At 36.2% G+C, this 14,416-nt stretch overlaps 1 protein-coding gene across 2 annotated transcripts in view; it reads right to left on the reverse strand.

Annotated features, from left to right (window-relative positions):
* LOC126902143 (dachshund homolog 2) overlaps positions 1 to 14,416 on the reverse strand; it is a 68,608-nt gene that overhangs the window by 11,428 nt on the left and 42,764 nt on the right. For both annotated transcript variants that reach the window (XM_050679177.1, XM_050679171.1), the window contains exons 6-9: positions 10,295 to 10,374; positions 10,050 to 10,223; positions 9,739 to 9,951; positions 7,011 to 7,094 (exon numbers count right to left, since the gene is read on the reverse strand). In XM_050679177.1, coding sequence (XP_050535134.1) covers positions 7,011 to 7,094; positions 9,739 to 9,951; positions 10,050 to 10,223; positions 10,295 to 10,374 — 551 coding nt within the window. The remainder of the gene's footprint in view (positions 1 to 7,010; positions 7,095 to 9,738; positions 9,952 to 10,049; positions 10,224 to 10,294; positions 10,375 to 14,416) is intronic.

The raw sequence follows: 14,416 nt of genomic DNA on the forward strand, positions 1-14,416 counted from the left end.
TTGAATAAAATTCGTATTAATCAAATAGAGATCTAGTGATATTTAAAATTATTTTAAAAAATGGATGATTAATATTGACAAATTTGTAATTAAAAAACCAGCCGAAAAACTTCCTAAATAAAATTTCTTTTAGCTTTAGAACACGCGTATGGCAATACATGAGGATTAATAAATAAATAACAAAAAATTACCTGAAAATAAAATCGACTCAAACGTGTTATTTTATGCATATATGTATATAGAACATAAGTTTTAATTATGAATTCTACTCGAAGTAACTGGGCTAGCGTAGAAAGGGATGTATGTTTAGAAATAACGTGAGTTTTAGGTTAATGATAGAAATGCTTTGAAGACAACTATTCGAAATACAACGTCTTGGACCAAAAACCCCTCCGTCATATAGTTTATGTATAACGAGCAGTAAAGGAATTTCTGTCGGAACACAGAGGACGCTGTCGCCAAAATGTATATGTTTATACGTATATAAAACTCTATATATCATACACGTACATGTGTAAAACTTAATTTATCGTTTTAACCATAATAATTGCGTAATTTCTACCCAAGATACCTTTTCCTCGTTGTCGCGTATGAATACCTAAAACCACTGTGCGATGTAACGATGACCGAGTGGGAGGTGATAACGAAAACTTCATTGCGCGCTCATCGGGCCAGAACTTATTCGAGTTGACAAATTTTAACATGGTGTCTGGGTGTTTAAACGTAGAATAATATGCGTTGGTGGAACTATGTTGCCCAAGTTTGATGACTAAGATTAACTTTGCGACCACTGACACACAGACTACTGAAAGTAATCATATTAAATCAGTGAAGCAAACATAACATAATGTTGGATTTAAAACTAAATATTTAAATACATTATAGTTGGATAATTGTTTGGAAATATGGATTAGTGAGGTGTTTTCTTTTGAAAAACTTCTTCGATACAACACTGCCACATTACATTACAAAACATACTAAGTAATAAATCGACAAGTTGCAACAATAGTATTATCACGTTAGGAGACACTACTGTAGTGGAGATCTACGTGTGTGGTACACACACTTTGCATGTATGTTTACGAATATATATATATATATTGAATGAGTCCTATAACAGTTATAATAACATGCCAATGTTCGCCACCAAGGACGCATCGCCGCAGTAGGTAATATATTGGTACGCGACACTTCCTTTAGTAGATAACGATAACGAACTGGCTACCTTATAGAGCTCTTGTACGTTGTTCGGTAACAAGCCGTTTAATTACAAAACGTAATTCAAATCCAACAAAGATTTAACAGATAATCTTTATAATATTGTGTTAAAATACCAGTCGGAAAATAAGCGCAAAAACTGTCACCGTAAGATCAAATATTAAAATCTCTAAACAAATAATATACATTTATTTTATTTTTTCGCGCTCTGCGTGTAGGGATAAATCAAACAACGATGCATAGCGTATGCGTCACGGAGATAAAAACTTTATGCTCGTGTGTGTCTAAAAAGATTCACCGCAGGTCGCACAGAGGGTCGTATACACAAATAGGTTTATTCTAATCGAACTCGGCGCACTCCTCATGCAAATCACTTTGGGGCCGGGGAAGTATGGAACCATTCGACTGGAAACCGACTCTGTTTATCACCTAAGAACTTTTGAATATCGTTTGAAAAGTAATGTATAAAACATACAGGGGTGTCGGCAAATCTGTTTGTTTTTTACAGTTTGCTAAATATAATCTAATTTCGCTCGAAATAGTCGCATAACTTTTACAATAGTCAGTTAAACGAAAATTAATAATAATCAATAAGTCTCGACACTGCGTATACACGGAGAGTTCAAGACTCAGTTTATTAAGAAACGATGTAAAAACAAAATTAAATATTTTTCCATGCAGGTTAAAATGAAAATTGTTTATACCAACTATATTTTTGTTATTGCTCTCTTTTGAGTTGAACATTATGTAATATTTTATTATGTGATAGCTATGATGTGCATTGATCCGAAAAAACTGCCTCGTCCATTTGATTCATCTCGGCAGCTACCGGAATTTAATTATTTCTCCGTCGTCGGACCATCGTTTATTGGGATCGTAAAATAGTTGTGGATTTTTCGCTGTCGGATGATAAACTTTACGATTGCTCGTTGTATTTTTCAATTTTAGGGCGAGGGTTGGCACAGCAAAAAATAAAATAAAAATATTCGGACACTGGAATGAATTTTCTCTTGATCATTTGTAACTATGGGCTGTATATTTTCCATCTTTTTTTCTTTTACACAGCACACATAAAAAAACAATATTTTTCCTTGAGAATACCGAAATACCTTTTTTACTGTAAGCCCGAGCGGGCAGCGATCAGTCGAGGGACGGACGAAAGAATCCAATTTGTGTGCCGGCCAAAAGGGGAACAACACAATAATGAGTGGACCCTTCGAATTTTAATAGCGACAGATCAAAGGTAAACGTTTAGAACATCTCAAGGGATTGTATTCATTCGGACAATTTACGATCAGCTCAAACTTGCTCGACTTTTTAAGCGAAAACGCTCTTATAAACTACATATATATATATATACAGTACAATAAGTAATTCTAAAACAGCAATGCTTGTATAGTGTATTACTATGGATAAAAAAACAATTAAAACTTTTGTGTAAAAATCATCAGATTTGTACTAATATTGCTATAATCTGTACTGTATTAATGTTTAAGGCTATCGGTGTTCTTTTGTGAAAGATTGGAATGGCATTGATATCACAGCGGAATTCGTCCTAAGGTCCAGCAATAAACATTACGCTGTCAGGATAGGGTTGAAGACGCCAAAGGGATGCCAGGTCCAAAGTGTTTTCGGGTGTACTTGGCCTATGTAAACAAGACTTTCTGCGGGAATTAATGAGCGCAACAAAAGGGGATAAACAGAAGAGGCAGAGAAAACAATAAAACTGAGATCATATTATTATTACATAGTGTATGTGTGCGCGCTTTTATGACGGTCGCCCTTTTTGTCCATCCATAAAATGGTCACACAGCGATGGCATAAGTTTAATAATTTATATTTCCATATAAGAGGATTCTTCTCTCTCCCCCGTTCTTCACAGTTACTGGTCGCCTACGGGAGAAACGGTTCTGGAATTATTTTATAATGCTTATTTATGCGAAGCGCTTTACTTAGGAAGTAGCGCATTAAAATCCCCGAGATGATGCTTAAGTGTTCGAAAGGCAATAACGACCACCGCCAACAATATTTATCCTTCCTTACTTAGCCGCCATCAGAGACGTGTGATCCGAATCGAGAAAATGCCCAATATTGTTTGACAGTAACCACTTATGATATCAAAATAACGGTGTAAAGGCATTTGAATACGAGGAAAAAACAAATTCTTTGTAAATTACCATATCTAAAAACCCATTAGTAAATTTAATAATAAACAATTTTATAACGCTAGAGAATAGTGTTTTCTAAATGTTAATCGGTTTTCAGTGCGACGGTGAACTATATAATAGTCGGTTGAGCACGTCAAAAAAAAAAAAACCGGCGGGTCCACAGAGTAAATTCGATTTTGTCAGAACTCCATGAATATTTAACACCCCAGACATGAAGTGGGGGAGTGATTTTGCATCCATGAAATGATCACAAAGAAACGACCGGCGGGGCTTTTGATGTAGACCATTCGCCTTCGATTAAAATTGCATTATTATTAAATCCCGGTTGACAATTTCGCCTACAGTCCGAGGTGACAAAAGACCCGTGGCCAACACATAGGCATTTTGAAACACAAAACGGCCAAAGGTTTATATTAGTGACCACAGCGACTGTCCCAATTCGACCTCTCGGCGTGTGCAAGCGACAACACAGTACGCCCCGTGGTACTGACATCAAAAGGCGTCACGAGAGGAGAGTCGGATTGCTCTTTTATGAGTTCACCCGGTCGCGCTACGATTGTTGTCATTAGGAGGGTATGGCGTCTAGTAGCGCTCCAGAGTAAAGTTGATTGCCTATACGGAATGCCGCAAAGTAAAATCTCATCGGGATTACTGTGCAATAAAGAAATCCTCAACATTATAATATTTTTTTATCCAAAACCCATCCCATATAAATGCCATTTCGACGGGATGTTATTATATTATTACTATAATAATATAATAACGGGCACTGATGTTTCGCCGACTTATGATGCACTGTGCGTGCCGGCTTCCGTAATGATGATTCATGTTTGAATATTTGCGGCAGTTAAGTCTCCAATGGTAATATAAACTTTCTCGGTCGAACCGACGGGCGGCATTAAAAGTACAAGACAGCGGTAGTACCGTTCAACGTGTACGTGACTCGCGAACGGAAGCGGATTTTTAGATGTCACGCGGTAGACCGGAAACGCTTGTGAAACTATACACTGCACCCTGACGACACTGCGCCCCGACTTGTAAATCACCACCGGTGTTAATTATAATGAAAAGTACACAAAATCAATACGATTAAACAACAATATTATGTTATGCCATTAACATCACAAATAAAAAAATATGTGTACACAATAAAAGCAATAAAATTTTTTAATAATAACAGTTTTTTCATATTGTATTCATTTTTTCAACTATTGCTATTTTTTATACATGTAGAAATAACTATAATTATCGATGAAGTATAAAAAAAAGGAAGTGGAATTCACTATTTTTTTTTTTTAACGTTTTAATCAAAAATAATAAATTAGACATGGCTTTTAATAAAAATAACATAAAAAGTTTAATAGAAGAGAGGGACACTTTAATTACATTTATTGCATTCCGCTGGCAAAAGAACAAAAAAAGATAGTTATTGTGCACACGGCTGTAGCACTAATATAACATGAACGTCGGTTTTCATATTTTTACCCTGTATTGTCTTGTCAGTTAATTACGGGGAAGACGAAAGGGTTAAAAATTGGGCCTGTATTATTATTAAAACGTTTTCATATCTTTTCTTTTTGATCTCCACTTCTAGCTCCCTAAAAAACGCTCATATACCCACCCTCGAATTGCGTTTCAAAATATAATTGTTTTCTCGCACACCATATACAAAATAATAATATCGATGTATAGTGTTCTGTACACACCCAACTATGACCGTCAACAAGAGTTAATTACTAATAATCCAATGGCGAGCCTTGGTATTTACACAAAGAAACGGAGCAATGGAAAAGGAAAACTTTACGGTCTGAAACTCGGAGCGGAAATGACCTTTGCAAATGTCAGACGACTGATTGTAATATGAAGTAACATATAAGAAAAGAAAGTAAGTAGTAGTATTATTATTAAGTAGACAGTGATTGTTCTAAAATGTAAGGTTTGTGTTGCGCTTTGTAGAACATTTACTTATAAAACTGTATGGCACCACAACCGTTAAAACAAAAAGTCATCTAGAATTTTCGTCATAAAAAACCTACTGTTTTTTTTTTTTTTTTTTACAATTTTTTTGAATAGTCAATTATAATTCTTAGTTTTTAGCAACGGGATATATATTAAATAAGTGTACTAGCAAAAATTACATTATTACTTGAAATTAATATTTATACCGAAAAAATATCAATTTTGACCGAGTCGTAGGAAAAATGCGACTTTCGTTAGTGGACTATACTTTAAAGGTCACTCAAAAACATAAACGACTCAAATATTCTTGACATTTCATACCCCAAATATTTCGTGCTTTTACATTAAGATATGAGATTTACATATTCTTTATGATTCTTAAAGTTCACAAAACACTAGTGTTGGGTTTTAACTTCTATGCAGTCATATTCTAATAATAAGAAATAATAAGAGACTTTAAGAATAAGAGATTAATGTTTCGAAGCTCGTTAGTGTTACGGTGTTGCCAATCAACAACCATGTCCTTGTCAATTGTCCAATCAGTAGTGAGTGATTTATGCGCATTGCTGCTACCACTGCCGCCCTTTGGGATCTAATTAGTGTTTAAAATCCGACGACGGAAAAGATTATCATCCACTCGACTGTTTCTTTAACGAATCCCTTGCTACTGCCACAGCACTCAACTATTGAACAACGCATTACTGTTTGCCAACTCGAACCTTAGATATGTAACATTATAAAAACTACCGATACTAAAGGAATAAATATTACGGTAATAATTAAAGATTAATAACGAAATTGATCTGCAATTGACAGAATGAGTGATGTGAACTCGTAAGCTTGTGATTAACGTACCTACGTATGCCATAAAGTTTTTGACAAAGAATGTAAAAACTATTAGATTTCTAAAAGGTTCTCTAAAGTAGGCGAATCGAGTTACAGTAAAAGAATTTTGCAGGTGGAAGGAAAATCGCATTCGTATACTTGACCGACCTCGACATCCGATATTTCAATCGCAATACACTAAATGGACTGGTCAATATAAGGAAAAGTATTCGTTTACAAAGTATGTGTACTAACTCTGTCAAACGATTCGGAAATCCGCTGTGTGAGAATTACTCAACTCCATCCCGTTGAATTTTGTTTTATGCTAATGCCCACGAACAGCACCCCCACACCTATTGTTTTGTAATATAATATCGTGTTTATTATTATTATTATTATAAAACTAACATTATGAGATATTATATTACTCTTAAAGAGTAAGTGAACATATTATTGTAAATAATATACCATTGCATGCAAGTGGAAATTAAGTTTTTTGAGTGTCAAATGTATACACGGTCAGTCAAGTCAAGGTTCATCGAATACCTGCATGATATGAATTAGCGTACATGAAACCTTATCCTTAACAGGATACTCGAATTATATTGTTGTACGACGATTCCAATTCTGACCACCCTCAATGAATTTCAGTGGTATTGGGGAAAAAAAATAATAAGTAACCGCACACCACCACCGACCATACAGACAGGGTAGTGCAATGCAGTGGAAACTTATTCAACTAGCTGGATAAAAAATCAAATGGTAAAAAAGGGTGACGACGAGTAAAATGAGATTTCAAGTACATTAAGTATACAAAAACATTGCAGTCAATGTACTTACCTCGCAGTTTTTGAGCGTCGACCAACTGTCGTTCTAAGCTTCCTTTTACTTCCCTTTCTCTGAGCACGTCCATTTTCAACTCGGCTGTAAAACAAAACAAAAAATGTTTATATATTTACTTTGCTGTAACAATGTCAGATATTAATACACGCATATCGTACATGTCATATGTGTATGAGTTTTTGGATACAATATTGTGTGTTAATCCCGTTTTCGAGGGTCGTGTCAGTTAGTGGCCCAAGGCTGTTTCCTTGTATAACCCACTCGATGCGGCATTGTGTACATACAATATACACGAGCGTATAAATTTATATACATATACTAATACAACATTCGAACGAAACACAACTTAAAATCGGAAGCGTTTTGAATAGCTTCTCAGCTTCCAGTAGAGAAGAACCTCAGTAAGAAAGTTAAAATTAAAAAAAAAATGATTTCCCTTAACGCATTTAATATTGCGAACATGATAATATTTGCCAAGACTCATTTTCGGGCAAATATTTAGAGAGATTTATCTTAGATGAAGTTATTATTAATAAAATTTTATTTTTGTTATATTAATATGTCAAAACTAATTTATAATTTAATATCGTGTATTTATTGAATAAACTATCATAATAAGTGGGTAGTGTTAAATCCTACTGTACAATGGATAAGATGCAAGTACGCCGATATTTATTTGGACTCGGTCGGACAGCAACATACACGGTAGAAAGGTGTTATGTGTATACAAAAAACAACTTCGTGGGAGGTACACGAGTGAGAATCACGATATGAAGAAACTATGGTGCTAAATATATACAAGGACACAGAATACATGAACTATTTTAAGTGACTATCGGTGTTCACCATATACTTTTCTGGTAAGTTGCATGTACGAGTACTGTCTATTAATTCGGACACCTAGATCTCATTGCAAAAATACACAAGAACATAAAATAACCATTTCAGATATCCTTTTTTCTCTCACTTCAATAAAACAATATTTTTTTCGAGACGCACGCTGTTGGCTCGGAGGTAACATCGATATTATATAAACTCTGTTGGTGTGATATATGAAGAAGATTTAGTCCGTTTACGAGATAATGGGCCCTTATTTCTTCGGATAAGCCCGGAGCGCATTGGTTTTCGACGACGAGGTAATTTCTGTGCCCGGGGTATCCACTAAGAAGAGCAATCACACCGAATTGTTATTAAATGGCATTTGGTGAAGAGAATAACACCGAACGGCGCTCTCTTCTTCGTCTTCTGTCTGAGCGCGTGTGTCTGTTTGAAGACCACGAAAACGGTGGGCGTTGCCCGACAAAATGAAATGGGACTGTTGTGGTTAAGTATATGTTTCGGCCGAATTGATTGAAGGGAATCGTCGTCGTCATCGTCGTGTTTAACTTCATATACGAAATTATATTTATACAGACACACCATGAACATTACACGAGTAACAGAAAACAAATTACCAAAACGAGAATTATATACAAGTGTATAAATGAAATAGTCAAAAAAATCACACACGCAGGTGGTACCTGCACTACAAGTGTCTTTCCGTTCACATAAACGTCTGTCGGTTTTTGGTATTTTAATTCCGTGTGTGTGTAATTTAATGAAAACGGTCGTTTTTCATAACGATAATTTGTACATATACACCAACACAAATGTGATCCATTACGGCGGAGAGTATTTTGAAGGGAACACGACGTAAAGGTCAGTTCGTGATGAGAATTAAAGCGGTACACGAGGCTGTTCATAGGCCAATTACATATTGAAATAACGTGCGTGTACACACATGCCACACCACCAACCACCAATATTACAAACGAACAATATAGAATTAATATAATTTATAATCGGTGAAATTGTTTCTTTTTATTATTTATTCGTGTACATTTTCATTTCTATCCTGTACACGACGAGAAATCACTCGAATCTAAGGCGGAGTTTACTTAACAGTCATTCTGCGGCGACTGTCATGAATACTCATTTTGAATTTATAGCTAACAAGTTAGATATTAACTAGTTGGATCAATTAAAAACACCAAGCTGAACCGTATCAGTCAGAACCTCATTGCAACATATTAAATTAGCTGGTACATATCACTGGCTCGTATTTAATTATAAAACAGAAAACTAGCAGATTTTAACAGGCGTGACTAGTATAGAAAAACGAAACCAGTCCAACACGAAATATGCGATTGTTTTTATGTTTAAAAATATCATTTAATTCTCTCGCGTTCAAATAAATTATTACTTCAGTTTCACTTTTAAATGGTTAAACGTTATACATTAGGATATAAACCAAACGAGAAAAGAGTGGGTTTTTTTTTTTTTATTAATTGAAAATTTCTAAAATAAAGTAATACAATTTTTTTTTTTAGATCGTCTAATAATATGTTTAAGACGGAACACGTAGATAAATACTAAAATAAATCAATATTTATTCTATAAATACTAGTTTAAAAAATTAGTACTATTGTGGTTTTGAACAGACGGTGGCCCGACGTTAAATGCGGTCAAATAAGTGTAATGATATTGTGTTGGCAGACACTTTGAGTTATGAGTATTATTTTTGAACTGAAATTGGTACCGTCTATAGCTTAAGGGTAGAACACCTTTATTGCACGAAAACGTCATACATATAGATCCCTAGTANTTTATTGCACGAAAACGTCATACATATAGATCCCTAGTATATCGTTATTTTTTTGTGTAGAATAACATAAATAATCCTCACCTTTTTCAAAGTTTAACGCGCGGTCGTCATCTCGAATCTTGTCAGCGGCTGCTTTAAGTAATGCCTGAATTTTACGAAGAAGCGACTCGGTTGTCATGTATGACAAACCCATGTCAACAGAACCGGTAGAACCAAAGTTCAACGTTTGAGGTGGTGGCGTAATGCTACCGTGAGCACTACTGTTTCCTCCTACATCAGGATTGTCACTTAAGTCTGTTAACGCAAAAGAGTCGAGTAAAAATTATACTCGTGTAAATTTTACCTCAATATACCGTGTAATGAAAAAAAAATTAGAACAAAATTAGAATTACCATGATCTTTAATGTCGTCCTCTTCGCCATCAGAAATGTTGTCATCGTCTTCGTCCAAGTCGTCTTCATCGTCGCCATTAGTATGTCCGCCAGCGGAGTGATCGCTAGCTGGACCTGAATGATCTCCACCAGTTTTAGAGAGATTCAATACTGGACTGTGGCCTTCTGACGAGCCTAGATTTATAATTTTTAATGAATAGTAACATAATTGTATTGAAATAATTTAAAAATCAAAATATAAATACCATTTTGCGAATTCATATCCCTGACTTTCTGATCATAGCTCAACGCTCGATTAATGTCTCCCACCCGTTCATCATTAGCCCTGCAAGACATGACAATAATATAATTTTTATTCCATAGCCGTTTTCCATTAGCAACAGTAATACGAACAACACACACATAAATAAAACATTTCGGGATTCCGGTTAGGGCGGACGGCGATTAAGACATTAGCGGGGAAAAGCGAAAAAGACCTTTCCGTGCGTTTTAATGAGGGAAAGCTTTTAACGTCTTGGTGTACATCTGCATATTTCGAGGGCTTTACTCAATAAACTCGACAGAGGGTATTATAATGTTATTTCACTATGCGGTCATATCGTAAAAGACATTTGAATGTTACAAATATAATAATAATAATCGTAAACCGTAATAACTAATAATAATAATAATAACGGGAAGCCTGCAAAAAAAAAAAAACGAAAGTAACTAATTTCCGATCCCATCTGCGCCCACCATCAAAAAATATTGTTTAATAAGTGTCGCCGTGTCCCTCTGCATAGCACACGAACGCCATGCTCTTGTTTTTTTACAGTCAACGATTCGTTTACAAAAGTCCGTATAAATCCCAACCACGCTGTTGTCCGATGCCGTTGTCGGCCTCCCGTAGGGGAAGAAGCACGCAAAGTCTGAACGAACGTTGAGTTTTTCCTTCGGGAGATGTGTCCCGACCAAGACAATTCGTCGCGTGATCACAATTGTCAGCGCAGTTATTACATGAATGTAAATAGTGTGTAGGTGTCTGTTGGCAAAATTTGCCGGGCACCAAAGCCGCGTGTGACGATGACTGCAGCAAATAAATTATTGTGTCTGGAGCGCAAAGGCATTTTTAACATTTAAAAAGTGATGCGTATTTAATTATTGTTGACGTTGTACGTCACGCAATACGCCATGTCTCCGTGTAAAAAACACCAGGGCTTCCGGTTAAGTCAGAATAGTATAATATGAATGGTGTATTATGCTTTTAATTCATGTATGTGGACAGCTACACCATATCGTTGATAAACGACAAAAGCTAACGATTATTTAAATGAAACTTCCGAGGCACACGCAAGACCTGTTGGATTCTGCGAAAGTCATCGTAACGACATTGAACTTTTTATAATAAAATATTTGTGACTGGTAGACGAGTTCATGAACCTAATTGATATCTTTAAGAGCTACTTATAATCGAAAATTCTGATGTTCAATCAATAGTTATATGTAAATTCTAAACCGGTTATTCAAACTGTTAGTCAGCGATATTCATAACTAGTTTAAATAGTGATTCTCAATGCCTACTGAGAAGATACTAAATACCAACCCGTACATCTGCGTGTTATCAATAAGCGCGTGTGCTGTCTGGTGTATCGTAAATGATATGGGATGTATAAAAATATCGTTTCCACCTTTAATGATTAATAGTAGTCAGACGAGTCAACCTGATGTGACGGATAGTAATCAAGAGATGTGTTGATTCGGTTAAAAACACAAGGCAACCAAAATTATAAGGCTAAAACACGTATTAGGCACACTCGAATCATTAATTATGTGCCAGTAAGACAATCAATTGTGCGTTATGGTAGATTTTATTAAACGTTTATTCTTATCTGCAATAGAGCAGTGCATTTTGCAGAAGGTAAATAAAAAGGAAAAAGACCCGACACAAATTAATTCTCGTTCATTTTACTTTGATTTCTACAAAACCCTCGTACAAGTGGGGTGAATTTTCATTAGTCCGACAATCGTACATGTATACAATATTCTAATCCGTTCTTTGTAAAGTATTAAAATGCGTACGATAAAGAATGTCGGCCGTATAGGATAGCGCCCGAGCGTCCGCATATTAAAACTCCTGTTTGTCTTTGGGATGTTTCCTTTCATTCCCGCCGCGACTTTATTGATTCGATCGGATGTTTTGATTAAAATTTAAATACACCCCTTATCATTCTTGTGGCGTTTTCGTTTTTTTTTGTGTAATGATTTTTCTTTTTATTAATCCGACGTTACACAATCAATGGCATACTTCTCAATAATTATTATGATAATTTCCGTCTGGATATTTTACTATTATTTTTTTTCAAAATCCGTTTCATTATAAATTCACTGAATTCCTTGCGGATGTATTTGTTAGCCAAAGGCGCAATAATAACAACATTGTAAGATTCATCCGATTCGAATAAGACACACCATACTGCTGTTTACATTTCAAGTAGACTACTGAAAAAGTGTTACAGCGCACAACAACTGTCACCCCATCATGTTAATTTGTCGGGGAAAGGGTTGTTTTTGTTGTTTCTGATGCTGTAGTTGTTGATATAGAAAATGGTGAGCGGCAACACGACGCATCATCGAAATCCGATTCAGTTGGCACGGTGAAACATTAATATGCTGAGAAACTATCCCGGAGGCTTTACAAGGGCTAGGAAGGATTTTAAACTTTTGCTTCGCACTGCAATAGGGTCGAATAAATAAGTATAAGATTTCTGGAGCGAAACGTCTTTTACCGCTGCCGCCGCACTCGCCGTCACTCCTACACGGCGCGGTCCCGTTGCCAAAAACCCTTTGGGGGCTTTTCCGTTTTGAGTTATGATTATTAATACACACGTATCCTGTGTGCATGTGTAGCAAAACTCCTTACTATTATAATATTAAACTCGGCGTTCCGGACCCGAGACCATGTTAATTGAAATGAAATCTGCGATTCCAAGTGGGGTAAGACAGACGCTGGGCAAGAAGTGAGGGAAAATTTAATATTAAATTAATCGACAGACAGACTACCGCTACAAGCTACTAAACCGATCCGTGTGAACATGACGAGGAAACTTAAAGTGGTAAATCAACGTTTGCGAAATGCTCCTTAAGACATCGTCGACTCTACCACAAAACGGACGGTACGCAGGTAAATGTGTTTGCAAGTCCAATTTTTCTGATAGCTCTTTAGATTTTAGTAAATAACTTGCGTTCAACGGATGCCGAGTTCACAAAATCAGATTTAACGTTCCATTTAAGGTTCGTTCTGCGGTTCAGATAAACTTTTGTAGCCATAACGGATTGGTATTGATCAACGTCATTCATTCTTAGCCTATAGTTTTAAAAGACGTGCCATTCGATTTGGTAAATACTTCGAGTGCGACTTACGAAGAAAGTTTCTTCTGCACCGCTCCAAGCAATTTTGTTTTCACGCACATGGTCTCGGAAACCGAATATTTCTACATTTCAAATAAGATTATTAATTTGTTTTCCTATAGAGGGTAAAAGTTCAAAGCCGGAGAAAGAGCCAGTTAATTATTAAAACACAAATTTCTGGCAGGCGGAATTAAAACGCAAACGAGAGGCACGTTTTTGGTTTTGACGTCCGTCTAAAAGGCAATCGTTTCAACCCCGTTCGTACGCTACCCTACCATTTCACAGTTGTAACCTTACGGTTTTTTCGATAGCCTGTAAATATTTTCAAACCGGACCGGAAAATGCAAGAGCACAACACAACGGGCAACTCGTTGGTAACACCCGTCTCGGCGGACCATTATTACACTTATATGCGGCACAAGCGAGATGTATGGCTCCGATAACGCGGTTATATATAGGAAATGTACATTTATATACATTATACATCTCAGCGTTCCACTGGAATGACACGACCGTTTACAATACGTACCAAAGTGCCTTGTAATTAGCAGCAGCTTTGCCTGCATATAACACACCCACTTCAAAATATACAATATGCGTCAGTATAGCCACACTACTAAATCAGAAACGACGCTTCTCCGCCTTCTCTCCTTTTCTCGGTCTATGCCTCTCTTTTCACGAAACTACCATACAAACTACAGCAACAAAATAATAATAAAACGAATCGTGACAGTGACATGCGCGAGTCCCATCGAGATCGGCAGTGGCCGATAGCTTTGTGCCCCACCGCCGCCCACGTGCGCACCACTACTATAATAATAGTATTCCAATGGTAATTGATTCGATGGACTGGTCCACAACTCTTTCGCTCGGCTTCTGTCCGATATCGTATCGATCGATTTTAAGTTTCGAATATATTACACGCTGGTGATGGAATCGAAAACACAACACTCTCTAGTAGGTAAAAAAAAAAAAAAAAA

This window comes from Daktulosphaira vitifoliae, unplaced genomic scaffold, assembly GCF_025091365.1.
Source record: "Daktulosphaira vitifoliae isolate Bord-2020 unplaced genomic scaffold, ASM2509136v1 Scaffold_1, whole genome shotgun sequence".
NCBI classification, from domain to species: domain Eukaryota; kingdom Metazoa; phylum Arthropoda; class Insecta; order Hemiptera; family Phylloxeridae; genus Daktulosphaira; species Daktulosphaira vitifoliae.